At 41.1% G+C, this 24406-nt stretch overlaps 1 protein-coding gene across 2 annotated transcripts in view; it reads left to right on the top strand.

Moving 5' to 3' along the window:
- Positions 1–24406, top strand: part of Il13ra1 (interleukin 13 receptor subunit alpha 1) — a 64241-nt gene that overhangs the window by 15442 nt on the left and 24393 nt on the right. For both annotated transcript variants that reach the window (XM_048336219.1, XM_048336218.1), the window contains exons 2-5: positions 4697–4836; positions 8668–8806; positions 11629–11749; positions 23870–24057. In XM_048336219.1, coding sequence (XP_048192176.1) covers positions 4697–4836; positions 8668–8806; positions 11629–11749; positions 23870–24057 — 588 coding nt within the window. The remainder of the gene's footprint in view (positions 1–4696; positions 4837–8667; positions 8807–11628; positions 11750–23869; positions 24058–24406) is intronic.

The following is a 24406-nucleotide window of genomic DNA, read 5'->3' as shown; positions in this document are numbered from 1 at the left end:
ATCACCTTCATAATAACAACAAAAATTATGATGGAAAAGTATAGTGAAGATAGGAGGGGGGAAATGAATAATGAAGGTTGAGGCACTTTGTAGGCTGCTGACCCAGTAGCTCCTGTGCAGGAAACTGACTTACTAGAGAAATGCCAGCTGTGTTATGCCTATGCAGTTGGTGATTTAGGACAGATGGAATTGTGTGCTTAGAAAGGTAACGGTTGAAGAATTGCCGATTGTGTAAGAGGCCTGGTATAGTCCCGAGTATTACAGTAGAGTATGCCGTTTATGTCATTTCATTAAAGTATTGTAACAACAGTTCACTTTGTCTTCAAGTTGCTTATAGTTTATTGTTATTAAAGTATTATTATTAAGTAGTTGTACAAAGAGGTTACACTTCCATAAGTCAGGTCATGAGTGCAATACTTCTTAGTCAATGTCACCCTTTTCTTTTTTGTTCTCTCCCATTTCCCCCCTTCTATCCCTACCCTCTAAGTGATAGAGTTCATTTACATTGAATATAATGACTGTATTTGCTCACCCTTCTTTCCTCCATTCCTGTGCCCCTTTCTTTGTTCACTCCCAAAAACATGTTCCCTTTTCCTAGTATTGGCTTTGATAAAACAGTGCATTAGCAACTATACCTTGTTTCTTTTTTTGTACACAGGTTGTAGGACTTGAACTCAGGGTCTGGACTCTGTCACTGAGCTTTTTGCTCAAGGCTAGTGCTCCACTACTTGAGCCACAGATGCAAATTCCAGTAGTTAATTGAAGTTACTAAGTTAATAATAATAATTTTAGTAATAATTGCAGTTAATAAGAGTCTCAAGGACTTTCTTATCCAGCTGGCTTCAAACCATGATCCTCAAATCTCAGCTTCCTGAGTAGGTAGGATTATAGGAGTGAGCCACAAGTGCTGGGCTAGTAATTACAGTTATTAAGTGGTTATTTTTATTTTGTTTTGTTTTTTGCCAATCCTGGGGCTTGAACTCAGGGCCTGAGCACTGTCCCTGGCTTCTTTTTGCTCAAGGCTAGCACTCTACCACTTGAGACACAGCGCTACTTCCGGCTTTTTCCATATATGTGGTGCTGAGGAATCGAACCCAGGGCTTCATGTATATGAGGTGAGCACTTTGCCACTAGGCCATATTCCCAGCCCCTTAAGTGGTATTTTTATTAGTAATTACCACCTTTTGGGGAATGCTAGCATACACTATGCAACAACTCTATCACCAAGCTACATTCTGGTCTCTGGGGGATTTTATTTTTTTCCATCATAGAGATTGAACTTGGGGCCTAAGTGCTATCCCTGAGCTGCTTCTAGTTTTTGAGTGGTTAATTTGAGATAAAGAGTCGCACGGGGACTTTTCTGCCTGGGCTGGCTTTGAACTGCAATCCTCAGATCTCAGCCTCCTGAGTAGCAAGGATTATAGGCGTGAGTCAGCAGCACCTGGCTAAACATTTTTTTTTTTTTTTGGCCAGTCCGGGGGCTTGAACTCAGGGCCTGAGCACTGTTCCTGGCTTCCTTTTGCTCAAGGCAAGCCCTTTGCCACTTGAGCCACAGCGCCACTTCTGGCCATTTTCTATATATAGATGTGGTGCTGAGGAATCGAACCCAGGGCTTCAAGTATATGAGGCAAGCACTCTTGCCACTAGGCCAGATTCCCAGCCCCTCTCAGGAAAATTTGAAATGATGTTTAGGTTTCTCTTTTCTCCCTTTTCTTTTTAAGTTAGCCAAAGCTGTAGCTCTAGCTGCACTGCCCCAGGCCTCAGGGGGATCAACTCCTAACTCTCTTTCTCAGAACTTCTTTGGAAAAGATATGTATGTATATACAAAAATAATAATCAGATCATGTTACCAAGCACAACTGAAGATGAGCTTCTTAAATTCAAAGGACTGCTGACAGCCAGGCATGATGGCCTATGCCTGTAATCCTAGCTACTCTGGAAGCTCAGATAAGGAGAATCAGGGTTTGAGGCCAGCTGGGGAAAATTTTTTCCAGTCCCCCTTCCAAACAATAAGCTGGGTGTGGTGGTACACACCTGTTATCCTAGCTAAGTGGAAAGCATAAATAAAAGACCATCTAGGGCACAAATGTGAGGCCCTATCTGAAAAATAACTAAAGCATAAAGGGATGGAGGTGTGGCTCAAGTGGTAAAGTACTTGTCTAGTAGTATGAGGTTTTGAGCTCAAACCCCAGTACAACATAGTAGTCCTGGTAAAATTGAGCCATCTATTGGGATGCAAATCCAAAGTATAAGAAGCTCCAAACTCATGGGGAAGAACAACTTTGAAATGCTAGTATTTAAAAATATACTCTTCTCGGCTGAAAATGTAGCTTAGTGGTAGAGTGCTTACCTAGCATGCATGAAGCCCTGGGGTCCATTCCTCAGCACTACATAAACCGAAAAAGCTCCAAGTGGCACCGTGGCTCATGTGGTAGAGTGCTAGCCTTGAGCAGATAGAAGGTCAGAGACAATGCCTCAAGAATGGGAAAAGAAAGGAAGGCAGGAAGGAAGGAGGGGAGGGAGGGAAAGAGGAAGAGAGGGAGAGAGGGAAAGAAGGAAGGAAGGAAGGGAGAAAGAAAGAAAAGAAAGAAAGGAAGGAAGGAAGGAAGGAAGGAAGGAAGGAAAGGAAGGAAGGAAGGAAGGAAGGAAGGAAGAAAGGAAGGAAGGAAGGAAGGAAGAAAGAAAGAAGGAAGGAAAGAAGGAAAGAAAGGAAGAATAAAGAAAGAATATCTTCTCACCAAGTACCAGTAGTTCACACCTGCCTGTAATCCTAGCTACTCAGGAGGCTGATATCTGAAGATCATGCTTGAAGCTAGCTCAGGCAGGAAAGTCTGAGAGACTTATCTCTAACCACCAAAAAGCTGGATGTGGAGCTGTTGCTCAAGTGGTAGAGTGCTAACCTTGAGCAAAAAATCTCAGGGACAGCACCTAAGCCCTGAGTTCAAGCCCCAAAATTGGCACACAAAAAAGAATATATTCTTCCCTGTGTTCACCATATAGCAAGTAGATTTGGCTCTGCAGGCCAGCTAATCTCAGATCAAAAATATTCTACTAATGGTGTCTGTACTGAACATGCACTGGCTCTTGTCATTATTCCCAAAGTACTGCAGTGTAACAATGCTCTAACTATGTTGGGTATTGGAACTTATCTAGAGAATTTTTAAAATATAAAAGAGGCCCTGCCTAGGTTCTATGCAAACACTATACCATTTTGAATTACAGACTTTAGCATTTATAGATCTTGGTATCCAGAGAGGCTCCTGGAAGCAATCTTAGGCAAATACTAATGGAGGGCTGTAGTTATAGCCATGACCTTGGGCGGAGGGGGCGTGCTGGGACCCTGGCTCAATTGTTATAATACGTAGGAGTTTTGTTTGTTTTTGATTTTTGTTGTCAGTTGTGGGGCTTGAACTCAAGGCCTGAGCATTGTCCTTGAGCTCTTTTGTTCAAGGCTAGTGCTCTACAACCAGTTTTCTGGTTGTTCATTGGAGATAAGAGTCTCGTGGACTTTTCTGCCCAGAATGGCTTCTAAGGGTGATCCTTAGATCTCAGCCTACTGAGTAGCTAGTATTATAGTGCCCCGCTTGGAATATTTGTTTAGTATGAGGTCCTGAGTTCAGTTTCTGGTGCTGGATAAACAAAAAGAATATAACCTTGAAGTCACATTGCAGGTTGAAATCCCACTTACTAACCCTGGGATTCTGGGCAGGCGACTTAACTAGCCTCTGGGGGCTTAGTCACTGCGGTTGTTAGCAGGAGGCTAAATAAAAGTCCCTGTGTCTGGTTAATGTGAGGCTGATGGTCCTGAGACAGGATATATTAGGGGAAATGAGGCATGGTAAACAGCAGCCAGGAATGTAAAAACTCAGCTTAAAAGCAAATACAGGAGATTGATCTTCAGTCATCAACTTCCCTTAAAATGAAGGGACCAAAGTCCTTTAGGGGAAAATGAGGCCTAGTGCATGGCAGCCAGGAACTCAGAAAGGAACATGGTACTTAGAAACATGAAGCACTACCTTCTTTGTTTCTAAGCTAGGCAACAGGATGAATTCCTTATCTCAAGAATTAGTATCTGTTTGGTAGCAGGGTGCATTCTTTCTTAGGAGGAATGCCCGGCAATGGAGAGTGAGTCACAAATATAAAGATCTGCCAAGAACTCTGAAAGTGTACCAACACCAAAAGTAGTTAAGAGCAAAGGTAAACAGCTATCTTTGCATAACTTTAAGTCAGACTTCCTTCCTTTATCATACAAATACCCCCCTCAGAGCTCACTGTCTCTCCCTTTGAGAACATCCATATTCCTCAACCTTTCTGCTTGTCTGCAAGTCTGTTTTCCTGCTCACTTGCTTACTCAGTAAAACTCTGCCAAGTTTTCTTACCATTGTGACTTGTCCAGAAATTCTTATTCTGCCATCAAAGTCAAGGATCCTTTGCAGAGAGTCCCTACTTCTAAAGTGAAACTTCACAAGCTTTCACCTGGACTCCTTGACAGTCCATAAGTCAAACAGGGTTGTAAAGATTGAATGAATGAATGTTTATAGAGTATTTACAATAGTACCTAACTTAGTAAATGTTAGATATTGTTAACTCAGTTCTTATTATGTTTTGGCCTAAAATGAGGAAGGGTAGATTAAATGAGTCATTAGCAATACTGGCTGGCACTGATAAATTTTTTTCTTGTGCTTGATTTACACAGAAACTCAGCCCCCTGTGACCAATTTGAGTGTCTCCATCGAAAACCTCTGCACAATAATATGGACATGGAATCCACCTGAGGGAGCCAGTCCAAACTGTAGTCTCAGATATTTCAGTCATTTTGATAACAAACAGGACAAGGTAAGTTTGCTAAAACATATGGCACTGATGAACTAAAGCAAACATTATGAGTTAGTGCTAAGAAAGAGGCAAATTCTAAATCTTACACACAGTCGAAATTTTATTTGGGGTTGTACCCAAATTGCACTTGGGGAAAATTTGTATTTTCAATTGCTACTGATGTATGGGAACCCAATTGAGAGAAACAGAGAAGGCACATTTTGAGAGGTCAAATTGGGAAGCCAGTGACTGCAGGTGGACTCACAAAGACCCGCAGCCCCTTGAATACACATAACACTGTTAGGAAACTGAGCCATGAGAGCAGGAAAGGAAAGAAAGAGCAGAAAAACAATCCCAACAAACCAGATCAACTCCAATGGAGAGCTGAAGTGGGATGCCATGGTGACAAGAGAAAAGCCCGAAGACACGAGATATGAGACAGGGCATAATGTCGCCTGAGCTGGTCGGGGCCTTAACAGGGGCAGGGGCAGGGGACAGGGTCACAGGAAACTCGAGAGTCTCTTGGGTTCAAGGCACAGGACTGACAGGTTCAGTAACCTATCATCCAGGTCCCCATCGGAATTCAGGCACACCCATCATATGGTGGGCGGGTGGTGAGACTTCCTTGCCTCTACTATGAAGACAAGATGGAACCAGTTAAACTCAATTCCCTATCATTCACCACATGGCTAAGATGGCACCAGTTAGACCCAGTATCCTTATTTCACTGACAGAGCTCAACATTTTAAAATATTTGGTAATTATCTGATAATGGAATATATTTGAGACCTATAGCTACTAGGCATTTACTAGTAATTATGTCATGTAAATTTGTTCTTATTCTCCTTCCTAGCTGTATCAGCATCTGTCTATAGGAGACTCATTTTTCAGGGAACTTTTTATGTTTGCCATCTTGCTAATCACTATGTGGTCTGAAGGTAAATGGCCAGGTAGAACGCGAAATAATAAGCTGGTGGCAGGTGGGTTTCACTAGGTTTCCTGATACCTGGAGGAAACAGTGCAACTTGAAACCTTTCCAATCCGATGTAGTAAATGAATTTTTTGTTGACATAATTGGATAGTTTCAGGTCCTTTATGATAATCTTTTTCATTTATTATTTATTTATTTATTGCCAGTCCTGGGCCTTGGACTCAGGGCCTGAGCACTGTCCCTGGCTTCTTTTTGCTCAAGGCTAGCACTCTACCACTTGAGCCACAGCGCCACTTCTGGCCGTTTTCTTTCTTTCTTTCTTTTTTTTTTTTTAATTTTTATTGTCAAACAGAGGTTACAGTTTGATACGTTAGGCATTGGATACATTTCTTGTACCGTTTGTTACCGTCTATATATGTGGCGCTGGGGACTCGAACCCAGAGCTACATGTAAATGAAGCAAGCACTCTTTGCCACTAGGCCATATTCCCAGCCCTCTTTTACTTATTTTTTAATTAAAATTTTATTGACAAGGTGATTTACAGAGGGGGTACAGTTACATAATAAGGTAGTGAGTGCATTTCTTGTTATGATAATCTTTTTATTGAATGCCAGAATTGGAGCTTGAATTCAGGGCCTGGGCACTGCCCCTTAGCTTTTTCCCTCAAACCTGGTGCTCTAATACTTGAGGCATACTTCCACGTGCAGCTTTTTGTTGATTAAGTGGTGATGAGAGTCTTAAAACTTTCCTACCTGAGCTGGGTTCAAAATTTTCATGTGTATGTGCTGGAACTGGGGCTTTAGGGTATTTCTTTCTCCCTTAACATTTTTGTTTAAGGCTGATACTCTATCACTTGATCTATACCTCTGCTTCCAGATTTTTGCTGGTTAACTAAAGATAAGAGTCTCAGTTTCATCTGCCCTGGTTGGCTTTAAGCTGTGATCCTCAGATGTCATCCTACTGAGTTATCCTAAGTTATTTTTTGACATATAAATATGCCTAAAAATAAGATTTAGCTTAAAGTATTAAAGCATTTTTTAACTTAAGACTTTCAGTATAATGAAAATCTTAGAATGATAAAAATCCTTCATCCTCCAGCTGAAACAATAGATTCTTTTCCCATGATGATTCTTATTTATGGTGATAATTTTGTTTGTGGTGCTAAAGATCAAACCCAGTATCACACTTGCTAGAAAAGCACCTACTCCTGAGATTCAGTCGTTCCCCCCCACACACACCTAAATTACAGTGTTTCACAGTAGCTTTTTTCCCTGGTTTCCTCCAAAGGCAAAAGTAGCATTCAAATAAAGATTTATCAAGGATCCTTGGGGTCGGCATGGTTCATTAGGGGATATGTAGGAGTTAGTTTAGTAAAATTGTGAACTTGGTAAAATCTGTATTCAAAGCCTTCCAACTGTCATAGATCACTGTGACCCTGGGGACTAGTCTTCACCTTCACAAGATCAGAAATCTCAGTGCCCCTGTATACAATCTTCTCCAGTCCTTCCGACTTCTGTTAGCATTGTATGTCCCATCCCTGTAAACAGAGCCTATATGGGAAGCCAGATGATAAATAGGTTTCTTGGCAAGGAATCAGGAACTCCTTGTGAAAAATGTCCTTGGCTAAGAATAGCTGAAGGCCCCTCTGAGGATAACCATAGTTTTTGCTGGATACTCCATGGCCGTGTAGTTCAATCATTCTATCTCTTCTCTCAGGTAGGATTTTGCTTGACAATACTTCTTTTCCTGTCCTGAGAGGACAGCACTTTGTCAGAGTGCTGTTTCAACTTGGCTTAAGAACTATTCTGTCTCCAAAATAGGGGTTTTGTTCATGTCTGCTCTGGTTTATGCATTGTTCATTTGCCAGCTACTTCTCAAGAAAGTAGTCTTAGGTCCTGGTTTTGAGGGTATCTTGAGTTACTCTCTTGCTCAGCTCTCAGCAAGCCTGGAAAATGTCAAAACAAGTGCTTGAGGTGCTGTGACTAGTTTTTCTTTTCATGGCTATTAAAATATTAGGAAAGGAAATATCTGAAAGTTGGGTCAGAAACGATTGCAAAACAAGAAGTACTGTCCTTGGAGCTCTGATTAAAAGCAGCCCCATTCTTAATTATTCCAGCTGTATCACTTGTGGGAATTTTATTTTCCTAGAGAGCCCTGTAGTCAAATTATTCTAATCATAATACCAGATTTGTGGTTGATGCCTATACAGTATCTTTCAGTTAACTTTCTACCAAGTTTATGTACTTTTCAGAGATAAGAGCATATATACTCAGTGCAACTACAGCCTTTGTCATTTATAGACATACACAGCTTAGGCAAAATCAACAATACAGAAAAATATTTGATGAATAGTCTCTTTGAAGTAACCAAGATTACTGGAATTTTGGTGATCCTCTTTTTTTTAACCTTGAGCTTGATGAGAGGGTTGTATGGGCCTGGCAGTGAATTTTGATAATTGTATGATGCTCTTTTAAAATTGCTTTTAGATAGTTAATATGTTAGCATGGTTGGCTTCTAGGTAAGTACCACGGTATTTAAAGTAACTTTTATCTACATTATAGTTTCTCAATGGTGGTGCTACTACTTGGCACAACATCATTCTCTGGAAGGAGTAGGGTTGCTGTCCTGCACATCATAAGACATTTAGACATTTAGTATTATTAATGACTCCTACTCACTAGATGCCACTAGCTTCCTTTCCAAGTTTTGATAAGGAAAAGTGGCCTTACACATTCCTGAATGGTTTCTGGGATGGCAGGAGAGCAAAAGTACCCTAGCACACAATCTCTGATCTATACCACTTGAGAATTTAGCATTGTTATATACATTTAGGCATGTGAATATTTTATTTATTTATTTAGTTTGAGTTTTTGGGGGATGTTGGCTACAGCATGTCTTTTTTTCCCCCTTTCAAACCTTAGCAAATTGCTCCAGAAACTCATCGTTTAAAAGAAGTACCCCTAAATGAGAAGATTTGTCTGCAAGTGGGGTCCCAGTGTAGCACCAATGAAAGTGAGAAGCCTAGCAATTTGGTGGAAAAGTGCATCTCACCCCCTGAAGGTAACAACTGAAAGCACTGTCTCTTGGTTTCTAGAGAATAAATCCAAATGTTCCAGGGGGTATATTCTTCATTCATGCATTCATTCAAGTCTCAGACTGAGTCTAATGAGTACTAGGCACTGTCTTAGGTACTGTTCAATCTAAGAATGCCTGTGGCTTCCAAGAGCCTACTGAAAAATTGCATAACAATGCACAGTAATTATAGCGCTTTATTAGTAGTATGACTACAGGGCTAGGGATTGAACCCAGGGTCTTGCACAAGCTTGGCAGTCACTCTACCAAAGAGCTCCATCCCCAACACTTTTTGTGACTTATTTTATAATTTGAAAACGAGGGGCTGGGGATATAGCCTAGTGGCAAGAGTGCCTGCCTCGGATACCCGAGGCCCTAGGTTCGATTCCCCAGCACCACATATACAGAAAACGGCCAGAAGCGGCGCTGTGGCTCAAGTGGCAGAGTGCTAGCCTTGAGCGGGAAGAAGCCAGGGACAGTGGTTAGGCCCTGAGTCCAAAGCCCAGGACTGGCCAAAAATAAATAAATAAATAAATAAATAAATAAATAAATAATTTGAAAACGAACAAACCCAACCCCCTATGCTTGCAATAAATTGAACCCCCAGAGCTTAGGTAAAGTGAGTTAAGGTTATTATCCTTATCTGTTTCAAGAGGAAAAAGGAATTGAGTTACTTCCTCTAGGTCTTTGGATTCCAAATTTAGTCTTTTTAAGAAAATCAAAGGGCTGGGAATGTGGCTTAGTGGTACAGTGCTTGCCTAGAATGCATGAAGCCCTGGGTTCAGTTCCTCAGCACCACATTAACAGAAAAAGCTGGAAGTGGTGCTGTGGCTCAAGTGGTAAAGTGCTAGCCTTCAGCAAAAAGAAGCCAGGGGCAGTGCCCAGGTTGTGAGTTCAAACCCCAGGAATGGCAAAAAAGAAAGAAAACCAAAGTACCATGATTATATGGAAAGGGAATTTAGGTTGGTATACACAATATATTTGAAGAAAGATGTTTAAGAGAATTAGGCAGAATGATGTAGCTTCAATACAAGACTAGTCCAAGGAAAAGCTATTAATACATTGGTTTCTGTCCTCCACTTGCATAGCTCAGGCTTTTATATTACATATAGAGTATGTCACAGACTGAGTAAGAGCAGGGCTACCAGAGACCATCTACCTCAGCTTAAATCTCAGCTCTGCCAGATACTCCTATGTACTCATCTCCAAAAATGGGCATGATGATGATAACTACCTTTTATAATTGTTTGAGAGGATTAAATTAAGTCAATATGCTTAGAATGGTCCTGGCAATGGTAAATACTCTATACTGTATACATCCAACATCCTGCCTATTAATACATTGTCTCTTGGTTCAGCAGAGCTGGACCCCATTCTGCCACTTCCAAACAGCATCGCATGGTTGTGCTCTGGGTCATTCTATCTGCTTTGCACTGACCAAAAACATATAAAGTACCGTTTTTATTTTTATTTTTTATTTATTTACTTAGTGCCAGTCTTGGGCTTGAACTCTGTGCCTAGTAGCTGTCCCTAAGCTTTTGTACAAAAGGCTAGTTCTTTACCACTTGTGCCACAGCTCCAGAATTTTTGGTAGTTACTTGGAGATAAGAATCTGATGGGCTTTACTACCAGTTAGGATTACAGGCAGGAACCACCAGTGCCTGTGTAAAGTACCATTTTTAAAATGATAAAATTCAAGACTGGCAAGAGTCTGGGATTATTCCTGCTCTATTCACATTTCCTTAGGAGTTTAAAAATCTGAAAAGGAATTATATGATGACCTAAATGATTGATAGAGTCAGTGCAGAACCCTTTCAAGGATTATGAGGAAGACAGCTTTATATTTTTTAAAGCGCATTTAAATTATAGACATGACAACTCCAATAGCTTTATAAAGACCGCAATTCAAGTCAGAAGTAATTCACGCATGGCATAGTAGGACGTGCTTGTAATCCCCAGTAATCAGAGAACTAAAACATCCTGATCATGTGAGCTCAGGAGTTTGGGGCCAACCTGGGAAACATTGTGAAATTCTAACTCTAAAAAGGGAAAGAGTTTAAGGCTCCAAAAGTCATCACATACAAGAAACAACTGTGAACGCTTAGGTTCTACTTATCTTGTCCCAGAACTGCTTCAGGAAAAATGTTTACTTTTTTAAAGAAAATGAAATGTGTTGATATTGATGAAAAAGCAAGAAAGTAAATTTAACCTTGATAAAAAAAATTTTTTTTGGGGGGGGGCGCTGGTCCTGGGTGCTGTCCCTCTGAGCCTTTTTGTGCCCAAGACTAGCACTATCCCACTTGAGCCACAGCTTCACTTCCACTTTTTTTGGTGTTTAATTGGAGATAAAAATCTCATGGACTTTCCTGCTCAGGCTGACTTCGAACTGTGATCCTCAGAGCTCAGCCTCCTAAGTACCTAGGATTACAAGAGTGAGCCACCATTACGCAGCTGGTAAAACTTTTTTTAAAAAGTAAGAATTGTTTGTATTTTCAGATTCATTGAGGAATTGTGTAGTTACTGCTTATGTTGACCTTTCACCTCTCTCTTTAGTTAGAGGTAGAAGAGTTACCGTCCTTCAGAGATAGCAAGATATTTTCATGTATCAGGAGGTGAGAAGGTTGTGAGCAAATTAAGATGGGAGGTTTTGCCATTCTGGGTGACTCTTGGGTAATATGGGGTGAGACATTAGGGATTATCTTTCTGATAAAGCAGTCCAAAACACTCTTCCCTCCTCTATGCTACAGAGATATTGTCTTGTTTATATTATAAGGCCTGAAGAGTCTTAAACTCTGAACTGAATATTTTAGGCGATCCTGAGTCTGCTGTGACTGAGCTCCAGTGTGTTTGGCACAACCTGAGCTATATGACATGTTCTTGGCTTCCTGGAAGGAATACAAGTCCAGACACGAACTATACTCTGTACTATTGGTGAGTATGTATACACAGTCGATTTGATGAAGCACTGATCGTGAGTGATTGCTTAGGCCTTTGAATTCAACCTAGTTCAAAAGAAAAAAAGTGGCTTATTCTTTTTTTGTGTGGATGGAATCCATGGCCTTTTAAATGCTAGACAAGTATTCTACCACTGAACTGCACAACCAGCCCCAGCCTCTTTTCTACCAAAGCAAGAAGATGGACAGTTTGTTCTCATGAAAAATGTATCTGCTTTGGATATTTAATTTTAAAAAAACAACAGCAATTTCTGGCTAGGTACTGGTGGCTCACATCTATAATCCTAGCTGCCCTAGGAGGCTGAGATTTGAGGATCACAGTTTGAAACAAGACCAGGAAAATAAGTGTATGAGACTCTTATCTCTAATTAAGCAATCAAAAAGCCTGAAGTGGAGCTGTGGCTCAGGTGGTAGAGCACTATCCTTGAGCACAAAAGCTCAGGGACAGTGCTCAAGCTCTGAAGCCCCAGAACCAACATACAAACATACACACACACACACACACACACACACACACACACACACACACACACACAGTTTCCTAAGCACAGATACACAAGATCTTGCCAACAATGTATAGGAGAACCCATGTACTTTTTATCTAGCTTCCAGTGATAACATCTTATGAAACAGTGATATTGACAAAACCATTCTACAGCTCATTTTACCAGTTTTGTGTGTGTTGTGTTTGTGTGTGAAGTTCTATGTGATTTCTTCACATAGCTCCAACACTACAAAGATCTTACTGCTACATCCACCTCCTGCATTCCTTTTCCTTAGCATTCCTAGCTCTCAAGTCTCTAACCTCTCATACCCACTAGTCTGTTTTCTATCTCTTTAGTTTTCTCATTTCATGAATGTTACTAGAATGAAGTCCTACAGTATATACCACATAATACTGGCTTTTTACCGGTACTGGGGATTGAATGCAGGGCTAGTCCTTGCTAGACAGGCCTACTATCACTTGATCCACACACTCCCAGAGCCTTTTTTGCCAGTTATTTTTCAGGTCAGGTCTTGGGTTTTTGCCCGGGACACCCTCAGACCATGCTCCTCCTATCTACAGTCTCCATTGTAGAGGAATTTTGCCACCAGACCTGGCTTATTCACCAAAGTAGGATCTTACTAACTTTTTGCCCCAGGCTGGCCTTGATCAATAGTCCTGATCCCCTCCAGTATTTTTTTTTGTGGGAGAGCATACTGGAGCTTGAACACAGGGCCTGGGCATTGTCTCTGAGCTTCTTTGTGTTCAAGGTTAGCACTCTACCACTTGAGCCACAGTGCCACTTCTAGCTTTTTCTGTGTAGCTTATTGGAGATAAAAGTCTCACAGACTTTTCTGCCTAGCTGGCTTTGAACTGTGATCCTCATATCTCAGCTTCCTGAGTAGCTAGGATTATAGGCATGAGCCACCCAGCTTTGGATTCTTATTTTTAATGTCACATAATACCCTGGAGAGCCTTTTAAGTAGTTAAATAAATTGAAAGTTTTTTATTTTCATTCCAGGTCTCCCAAGTATCCTGTAATTTGGATGCACCTGTTTAACTATTCGTTTATTGAGGCACATTGCTTCCATTTTGGGTTTTGGAGATATATATATATATATATATTTTTTCCTGGTCCTGGGGCTTGAACTCCAGATCTAGGCACTGTCCCTGAGCTTCTTTTGCTCAAGGTGTGTGTTCTACCACTTGAGCCACAGTACCACTTCCAGCTTTATTTTTTAGTAGTTTTTTCACGATAAGAGTCTCACAGACTTTTGAGCCTGGGGTGGATTTGAACTGTGATTCTCAGATCTCAGCTTCCTGAGTAGCTAGGATCACAGGCATGGATGGAGGCTGACTCCACTTTTTATTTTATTAGAAATAAAGCTGCCATAAATACTGTCATATAGGTTGTTAGGTAAGCATGACTATTTGTTCATTTCTCTGGAATAAATGCCCCAAAGTGAGATTATTGAATAATGTCATAATTAGAACATTTAGGTTTTTTTCTTGTTGTTGTTTTATTGTTGTTTTTGTATCTGTTCTTGGGCTTGAACTCAATAACCTGAACTCAAAGCCTGGGTGCTATCCCTGGGCTTTATTGCTCAAAGCTAGCACTAGCACTCTACCACTTGAGCTACAGCTCCATTTCAGGCTTTTTTGGTGGTTTATTGAGGGTAAGAGTCTTAAAGAGACTTTGTTGCCCAGGCTGGCTTCAAACAAGAGCTCTTGATCTCAGCCTCCTGAGTAGCTAGGATTATTGGGGGAGCTAGAGGTGTGGCTTGTGTGGTAGAATGCCAGCTGTGACTTTATAAGCTAATCAAGATCTCTTGAGGCTGTGAATTCAAGCCCCAGTACCAGCACACACATGCATAAATGACCAACAACAAAACCACCATACTTTGTTAGAGCAGTTGGTTCATCTTATATTCCTACTAACAACATGTAAATTAGTGATGGCTAGTTGTTTGGTGTTTTTTCATACCTGTCCTTGGGCTTGAACTCAGGACCCAAGTGCTATTCTTGAGCATTTGTACTCAAGGCTAGCCCTCTACCACTTGAGCCACAGGTCCACTTCTGGCTCTTTTTGGTGGTTAATTGGGAGATGAGTCTCATAAGGCTTTCCTGCCCAGGCTAGCCTCAAATCACAATCCTCAGATCTCAGCCTCCTCAGTAGCTAGGATTACAGGCGTGAGCCACTGACATATCCAGCCTGATGTCTAGTTTTACAAAAGAAAATTGAGGGCTAGAGGTATGAATTATGTAATAGAGTACCTGCCTAACAAGCACAAAGGCCTGAGTTCAAACCTCAGTATGGCCAATGAAGAAACAAATAAATAATATGGCTCAGTAAGTAGTTTAGCTTCTTCCCAAATAACTTTGATATTTTGGTATGTGGTGCTGTGGCTCAAGTGGCAGAGTGCTAGCCTTGAGCAAAATGAAGCCAGGGACAGTTCAAGCCCCAGGGCTGGCAAAAAACAAAACAAAACAAAAGCTCAAGTGGAACATGAAGTGGTGGCAGGGGATTCCAAAGAGGAGGCACACTGCACAGAGGGGGAGTTTCTCAGAGGCCAGACTCTAGTCGGAAGAATGGACTTTTTTTCCCCCCAAGACTGCCACTCTACCACTTGAGCCACATCTCTACTTCTGGCTTTTTGGTAGTTAATTGAGATGAGAGTCTCATTGGCTTCAAGCTGTGATCCTCCTGAGTAGCTAGGATTATAGGGATAAGCCGGGCGGAATGGTAATTTTTTTTTTAAAGCAGCTTTATTTACTTTTTCTAGAGACCCTCAAAGCCTCGGAGATTCACTGACTACTTTTTAAATGGACATACAGTATTCATACATTTGGGGGGGGGCTGGTATAGTACAAATTCAGTGCTTCATGCTCTTGCTTTCTTGTTCATGGTTGCCACTCTGCCACTTGAGCCATGCCTCCAGTCTAGCTTTTTGGCTGGTTAATTGGAGATGGAGTCTCACAGACATTTTTGCTTGGGCTACTATGATTCTTCAGATCTCAGCCTCCTGAGTACCTAGGATTTCAGGCATGGGCCATCCACAGCAGGCTGGATATTATCATTTGTATGTTGAAATCTTTATACTCTTCTCCTCCAGTTATGTTGAAAGTAAGTGTTGTAGGCCATAACAACCCTATTGTACTAGAGAACATTAGAACTGCTCTCCAATGTCATTACTGTCTTTTGCTGTTATCCTCCCTCTCATGACCCCGTCCACATTCAGAAATGGAGACATTGAGTCAATGCGGTAGTAGGGTAGAAGAGCTTTACCTTCTGCCGACTGACCTCCACATGGCCTTGACCCCTTACTATTGTTTGTTTGAAACAGCTCTGAGAGTGTGGACTGATAAGGCTGTGTCCATGATATCCTGGACTTTCATTCTGGAGTGGCAGGCTGGAGATGCAGCTTGGTAGTATCATGCATGCCTAGCATGTATGAGGCTTTGGATTTTATCCTCAGCACTCCCTTCAACCATCATTGTGGTGTATCCATTTTATCTGATAAAAGTTATTTGTCATCAATTAAAACATTTATTTATGGTACCAGATAACCAGTGGCTCACTCTTATCATCATACGCACTTGAGAGGCTATGATCTGAAAATAGGTTGAGAGTTAGCCTGGGGAGACAAATCCATGAGATTCTTTTCTTCACTTAACTAGCAAAAAGTGAGAAGTGGAGGTCAGTCTCAAGTGGTAGTGTGCCAGTCTTAAGTAAAAAACTGAGCAAGAGCTCAAAGCCAAGTTCAAGCCCTGGTATAGGCACACAAAAAAACCAAACACTATGGCTATATCATGAAAGAATGTACAAAAATCCCCCATAGGGTTCTTTCCATTTTAATTAGTTTTTTTAACGGATATATACATAAAAACCATAAAAGTTATATATACTTTGGGGGTACATTTTGATATTTCAATCAGTGTTTCTACTGTATAATATTTACATGAGCGTCAACATATTTTATTGCCTCAAACCATATGAATTTTGCAATAAACACCTCCAGAGTGACCTGGGGTTCCTGTTCCCTCTCCTCACAGAGAGTAATGAGGGGGAAGTCAGCCTGATCAAGTCAAGAGCACTGTAAATGAAGCCAAATGGCCCTTCCCCATGTAAAAAAAATGTTCACATTTGAAATTTCATATTTTCATTCATCTACTTTTTGGGGGGTCAATCCTGGTGCTTGAACTCAGAGCCTGGGTGCTGTCCCTGAGCCACTTTTTGCTCAAGACTATAGCTAGCACTCTACCACTTGAGCCACAGCTCTGCTTCTGGCTTTTTTGGGGGGGGTGAGGATAGTTTCTTGGAGATAGATTCTCATGGCCTTTCCTGCCCTGGCTGACTTGTGTGAGCCTCAGTTCTGAACCTCCTGAATAGCTAGGATTATAGGTGTAAGCCACTAACTCCTGCCTCACCTACATTTTTTCTTCCCCCTTTTTATATGTTATTGCTCCTTTTTAATTTAATTTTTAGTAATATAAAGGTGATTACAAAAGGGTTATAATTATATAAGTTGAGTAAAGAATACATTTCTTTTTGGATAATGTCACCCCTTCCATCACTCTCTCCTAGATTATTGTTCTTTTTCTTAAATACTTCTGTGATAAAATCCATTCTTCAACATGACAAAGCCACTTATGACTTGTCCCTTGTCAATCTCTCTAGCCCTATCTTATCCCCTTCCTCTCATTCTTCCTACTGTCCACCCCACATAGAACTTCTTTCAGTTCCTCAAATTGGCTCCTCAGACACTCAGGCAAGAGAGGAATTCAAACAAAATGTTCTCACCAAAGAGTGGGAACATTCTGTCTCCTTGCAAGCCCATGCCTTAGCCTTTCCCCCATTGCCACTTTTTTGTCCTCAGCTCAGCTCAGATGCTGCTGCTTCTGTAGAAAGCCTTCCCTGACCTCTCAAGTCTAGAGACCTGCCCTTCTTCTATATCCCACGGCACCTTGTGCTTTTGTACGTTCTGTTGCTCAGCACATTGGGTTGTCATTTCCTGTTTACTTGGTGGTAGCCTACCACAGGCTTCAATCTTCTTTGAGAGCAGGGGCTGTGTCTTGTGACACATATTGTAGGTGTCACATAAATCAGCTATGAACTGTTGGGTAGGATCCAAAAGCTAGAGAACATTCCAGGATTATGATGACTCAGGGAAGTCTAGGCAGCTAGGAAAAAGTATAGTTGAGGAATCAAAGAAATGACTGCATAGCTCTGGCTCCCTGAAGGCTTGCTAGCAAGTAGGCAAAGAACAAAGCCTAAGGTATAGCCTAGTGTTATAGTGAAATCTGGGGATAGCTGTTACTGCAGGTTTTAAGATGTCTCCAGACTTAGTAGCATCCCTGTGTTGATTATGCTATTAAGACCCAGAGTCATCATGGGTGGAACCACAGGGAAATCCTTTAAAGAGTCTGAGTCTGTATTAGGAGAAGGAAAGAAGTCTTAAAACTCTGTCATTACATGGCAGACAGTGTGGGCAAGTAGCCTGACTGTTAGAATCAGGGTGGCACTGCAAGTAGTAGTTAGGTGGCCTAGTCCTGAGGTTCTAATAAAAGAAAAATAGGGAAGTGTTTTGAAGATGTATTTGCCCAAACCAAGTCTCAGTGCAGATTGCATAGAAGGCTCCCCTGGAGTGAATGAATTGGGAAAAGAAACTGGATTGAGGAGTTTGAAAAGGCATTCCCCTTTCTCTGAGCTGATTCTTGCTCCACCATTGACAGCAGATAGTGCTTGAGCTGGCTTTCAGCCCTCTGTTGATGTCTTTTGTCAAGGCACAGTCTGTCATACAATTGGAGCTGGCTCAAGAAGCATTCTGGCCAGCAGTCTGTGCCAGTGTAATCCTAGATACTGAGGAGGCTGAGATCTGAGGATCCAAGTTCAAAGCCAGCTCGGGCAGTCAAGTCCGTGAGACTCTTAGCTCCAGCTAATCACAGAAAAAGCTGGAAATGGCACTGTAGCTCAAGTGGTTGAGTGCCAGCCTTGATCATAAAGAAGCTCAGGGATGGCACCCAGGCCCTAAGTTCAAGCCCCAGAAAGCAATCTGGAGAGTGTTGATTTACCAGTGCCCACGGGTGGGGGAAGATATCAAGGATCCTACCTATCTTACAGATTCCCAGAGCGAATTATCAGTAGAGCACCTTCCCACATTGTACCCTTGGTGCTAGCTACATGTGGCTCTTTAAATTTTCATTTAAACTAATTAAAATTCAACAGCTCAGTCTCACTAGCCAGTTTTTTTGGCAACATGTGGTTACTTAATTTGACAGCACAGATATTGGTATGTATTCTGTAACTTCTGCCTCCGCCACTCCACATCTCATTCTTTCTGGAGCTGCTCTGCTCCAGTTCCAATCCTGGTTCTCTTCCTTATTATTCATGTGATTTGGGGTAAGTCTCTTCTCTCTGAGCCACAATTTTATAATGTAAAAGTGGAATAGTGGTAATAATAGGGCTGTGATTCACTGGTATCCTGTATGCAGTAAATATTCCATATATAATAGCTTTCCTTCTTGGTGTCTTATCCCCAGTCCCTTGCAGAGAATCCTCATGCAGTGTGAGGCTCTTCCTTCACCACATAGAACTGGCATGAATCCCATATGTCTTCTCACCCTGGCTCTCCCCTAGACAGAGAAACCCTCCAATCAAAGTCACAACAACAGGGAGCAAAAGATGTATTCATTCACCAAGTACCTAGAAAATGTTTAGTGTTGGGTGTAAAGTACACCACACAACTTGTCAAAAACTATTTCCCCCATCTCCAACTGGAAAATATGCAGCCCATTTTTAAAATTCAGAATAATTATTTCAAGCCCCAGGGCAGTGACTTCTGTTCCCAAAGGGATAGTCTGGCATTAAAAGGAATCTGACCTGAAGAGCTCCAGACTAGCCAAGGTGATGAGTTTTAGGGAGGTTCCCCCCCCCAATACCATACCAATCATCTTCAGAGTTCAAAGCCTCATCTTTAATTTTTCCATTTCCTCCTCATGTCTGTAGTCGGATTCTGCAGAGGAATTCTAGGTGGGAATTTTCATAGGAATTACCTGCTAGCTTGGATTTCTCATCGAATCATCCACAAAAAAAAGTTTATAAAGATTGCTCAAAGCCAGTGTTTTCCCTTTTAGTGTTTCCACATTAGAAGCAAATGGCTTTACAGTTTTAGATGTAAATATATATGAAATGCTTAGGGCACACAAATGAACAAGGGAGCTAAAAGAGTGCCCATCAGAAAATGTCTTTCATTATTTTTTGAATACTTTTTTACTTAGCTTTTTTTTAGTTATGTAAGGGAAAGGTCTTTAGTGTCCTTATTTTCTGTTTCTGACTGTGAGTAGAAAATATTCCAGAACTGTCTGATTCAAAACCCATTCATCAACATTGAGATTCCATCTCACCCCAGCAAGAATGTCATATATCAAGAAAACTAATAATAACAATTGTTGGAGGGGATGTGGCCAAAAGGGAACCCTACTTCATTGTTGGTGGGAATGTAAACTGGTTCAGCCACTCTGGCAAGCAGTATGGAGATTCCTCAGAAGGCTCAATATAGAACTCCCCTATGACCCAGCAGCCCCACTGTTGGGTATCTATCCAAAAGCCCACAAACAAAATCACAGTAATGCCACCAGCACAACAATGTTCATCGCAGCACAATTTGTCATAGCGAGAAGCTGGAACCAACCCAGATGCCCCTCCATAGATGAATGGATCAGGAAAATGTGGTACATTTACACAATGGAATTTTATGCCTCTATCAGAAAGAATGACATTGTTCCATTTGTAAGGAAATGGAAGGACTTGGAAAAAGTTATACTAAGTGAAGTGAGCCAGACCCAAAGAAACATGGACTCTATGGTCTCCCTTATTGGGAATAATTAGTACAGGTTTAGGCAAGCCATAGCAGAGCATCACAAGGCCCAATAGCTATACCCTTAGAAACACATAAGATGATGCTAAGTGAAATGAACTCCATGTTATGGAAACAAGTGATATATCACAGTTGTAACTACTTTCAACGTCCTATGTGTATGTGTAGTTTCTATTATTGATGATGTTTTGTATCACCTTCCTATGTTTGTACCTACACTATCTCTGTAATCTTATCTGAGTATATTGGAAACCGTGTTTACTGGTATTGGAAGTAGGAAATTCAAAGGGAATACCAAATTCGAGAGACACAGGGTAAAAAAAGAGAAATAACTACAAAAGCAATACTTGCAAAACTGTTTGGTGTAAGTGAACTGAACACCTGGGGGGGGGAGGGAAAGGGGGAGAGGGAGGGGGGCATGAGGGACAAGGCAACAAACAGTACAAGAAATGTATCCAATGCCCAACGTATGATACTGTAACCTCTCTGTACGTCAGTTTGATAATAAAAATTTGAGAAAAAAAAAAAGAAATTACATTCCGAAGGATCATTAGGTATCTTATTATTAGGGTTAGTGACCAACTGATGAAAGCTGCAATAAAACCTGATTTGGTCTGAAGGCCTTGGAGAGATTGTGAAACCATCCTTCACTTACAATTCCTCCTCTAATACACATGACAAATTATTGTTCTTTTTAAAAAGAATACTTGTGTATTATCTTTTTGAAAGTATTAAGATGTCTAAATAATGTAAATTTTTGTGTATTCTATCTTGCATGAACTGACTTTCAAAATTAAAAAAAGAATTTGATATTTGTTATTATCTTCTTTGAAGGAATTGTATTATTTTAAAGGAACTAACTACTATTTTGGTTGACAATTTCATTCATTTGTTGTTCAATGGCAAAAGTAGTGTTATTCAAAGATGCAGTCTTAGATAAAATTTTTCTATTCATGGATCTCCATTGCATTTGAAGGCTTCCAAAGATTTATCAATAAAGACTTCCATAAACATAAAAAAAACCATTCATGATAATAACTTAATTTTAAAGTTTTCTTTCATAAATATGGACACCTGCAACTAGTAGAAAAAGATTGGTAAGATATCTTTTTTTTTGGGGGGGGGTGCTGGTCCTGGGGCTTGAACTCAGGGCCTAGGCACAGTCCCTGAGCTTCTTTTGCTCAAGGCTAACATTCTACATCTACTTCTGGATTTTTGGTTCTTTATTAGAGATGACAGTCTTGTGGACCTTCCAGCCTGGGCTGGCTTTGAACTATGATCCTCAGATCTCAGCCTCAGAAGTAGCTAGAATTACAGGTATGAGCCACCAAGCTGGTAACATCTCTTGAAGGACAAGAATATTCTCAATTTTGAAGCATTTCTTTATTCAGTCTTTTTAGGAGCAAATGCATTAGATCTAAATTTTTAAGGCTTTACATGGCTGAGTGCATGGCTTGTTAGGTAGTAGAGCCCTGGGTTTAATTCCTAGTACTGGGAAAATACCCTTGATTTGTAGCAGAATCTCTTGGAGAATTTCTGTATGAATGTTGACTTTTAGATCCAGAGCAAACTTTCTAAGTCATATCTTTGGAAGGTTCAAGGAACCAGCAATTTTGGGGGGGGGGAAAGGGGAGATAGTACTGTGTTTTGAACTCTCAAGTCTTTGAACTTATTTAGATTGCTTTCTCACGTGTCTACCACTTGAACCATGCCTCCAAGCCAGCTTTTTTGCCAGTTCTGGGCTTGGACTCAGGGCCTAAGCACTGTCTCTGGCTTCTTTTTGCTGAAGGCTAGCACTCTGCCACTTGAGCCATTTCTGGCCATTTTCTATATATGTGGTGCTGGGGAATCAAACCCAGGGCTTCATGTATACGAGGCAAGCACTCTTGCCACTAGGCCATATTCCCAGCCCTGGGCCAGCTTTTTGCTAGTATGTGGAGATGAAGTCTCATGGAATTTTTTGCCCAGGCTAGCCTTGAACTATCATCCTCTTAATCTTAGCCTTTCTGAGTAATAAGGATTATAAACATGAATTATCTGTAGTCCCTGGCTAGGAACCAGCATTTTAATTTGCTACAGATGATTTTGAGATCACAGTTAAAAGTTTGGAACTCTGTTATGTTCATTTTTTTAAATCTTCCTTTTCTGCAGAATCTTTGCACAATTCCCATTGTGGCTGATGATGTAAGGCTTGACTCTATCTTTTGACATTTGCTAAGAAACAGACTTCTCTGATAGCCTAGACAAAAAGTGTAATGAGCACATTCTGCCTTACTGCACCAGATTAGGGGCCGGTGGCCATTGTGGAAAGTACTTGTAGAGGTGAAATGAGGAGTGAGATACCAGTGGTACCATTACGGAAGACACTGAAAGCCACATGATAGAGAACACACAGAAAACCATTGTGTCCTGAAACATCGACCTGGAGGTCACCAATAATGAAGGTCAGAGAGATCTGTCTGGCAAAGACGTGAAGCCCAAAGCAGTGAGATCATGAATCAGGGTGTGGGCAATGGGAAGATCATAGAAGATGAGACTCCAAGCAACTTTGCAAACAGAATGGGTGATAGAATATAGGGAAAGGAGCCAAAAGGTAATTTTTAAGTATCTAAGGAGCCTAGAGAAAATAAGCCCCAAGTGATGGAAATGGGAAGGTTGGAAGAAAAGGTAACATGGTGGGGAAGGGTGCAGGATCTGTATTGAATATGGACTATGAGGCAAGGGTAGAGCAGATGGAACAGTTAGAAATCTGAGACTAGGTCAAGACTAGGAATCTCCAGAATACAAATTACAATAGAGTAATGGAAGTAAAATACTGGGATAAAGCTGGGTGCCAGTGGTTCACATCTGTAATCCTAGCTACTTAGGAAGCTGAGATCTGAACAACATGGTTCAAAGCCAGTCCAGGCAGGAACATCCATGAGACTTTTTTTTTGGCCAGTCTTGGGGCTTGAACTCAGGGCCTGAGCATTGTCCCTGGCTTCTTTTTGCTCAAGGCTAGCACTCTACCACTTGAACCACAGCGCCACTTCTGGCCTTTCTATATATGTGGTGCTGAGGATTTGAACCCAGGGCTCATGTAGCAAGCACTCTTTCCACTAGGCCATATTCCCAGCCCCTCCATGAGACTTTTATCTCCAATAAACTACCAAAAGGCCAGAAGTGGAGCTCAAGTGGCAGAGTGCTAACCTTGAGCAAAAGAAACTCAGTGACAGTGCGCAGACCCTGAGTTCAGGCCCCAGAACCAATGTGCACGTGTGCATGTACACACGCATGCACACACACACAAACACACACACACATACACACACACACACACACACACACACACACACTGGGATGAATAGATGAGGGAATCAGAAATAGAAAAGAATGTGTTCATGAGCCCCTTGAGAAGAAGGGATAGAGAGGAACAAGTGAAGAAAAGGAAGAAGCAGGAAGAGGAGACCGAGAGGAACCATGGAATTGAATGCACCAGTGTTTTCAAGAATATGAAACTTCTCTTGGCTCAGAATGTCTTCTCTCATGGAAGGAGGTCAGGATTCCTGTAGTTTCCATGGCTACATATTCTATCAGTGTCTTTTCTTCTAGAGTATAAAATCAGCCACATGATAAAATAGCATTTAATTAAAGCTACTGTGCCTTGTTGCAAATATTGCTTTTCACTGACATCTGCTTTAAAATCTTTCTGCCGTATCCCTTAACCTTATTCAAAATAATGCATTTTATCTTGTAGGCACAGAAGCCTGGGGAAAATTCTTCAGTGTGAGAACATCAATAGGAAAGGTCAACACATGGATTGTTCCTTTGATCTGGCTAAAGGAAAGGATTCTAGTTTTGAACAACACAGTGTCCAAATAATGGTCAAGGATAATGCAGGAAAAATTAAACCATCCTTTACTATAGTGCCTTTAACATCCCGTGGTAAGTTTTAGAAGCCCTCTGTAAAGGTATGGATAAAAGTGTGTTATATCTTTTGAACATTTAATGCAAACAAATTTTAAAAAGTAATTTTATGATCTTCCCGAAGCAGACTATATTTATGTGAACTATTCTTTGGTAGGTACTTATTTTTGTACACATAGAATGGCTTGAACTCAGGGCTGTGCTTGGTTTTTTCCTCTCCAGGCTGGTACTCCACTTGAGCCACATCTCCACTTCTACCTTTTACCAGTTAATTGTAGATAAGCATGTCATAGACTTTTCTGTCCAGGCTTTATTTGAACCAGGAACCTCAGATTTCAACCTCCTGGATAGCTAGGAGGACTACAGA

This window comes from Perognathus longimembris, chromosome 28 (genome assembly GCF_023159225.1).
Source record: "Perognathus longimembris pacificus isolate PPM17 chromosome 28, ASM2315922v1, whole genome shotgun sequence".
Taxonomy (NCBI): domain Eukaryota; kingdom Metazoa; phylum Chordata; class Mammalia; order Rodentia; family Heteromyidae; genus Perognathus; species Perognathus longimembris.
The sequence above is the reverse complement of the archived record's forward strand: the minus strand, read 5'-3'. Positions and strand labels throughout refer to the sequence as shown.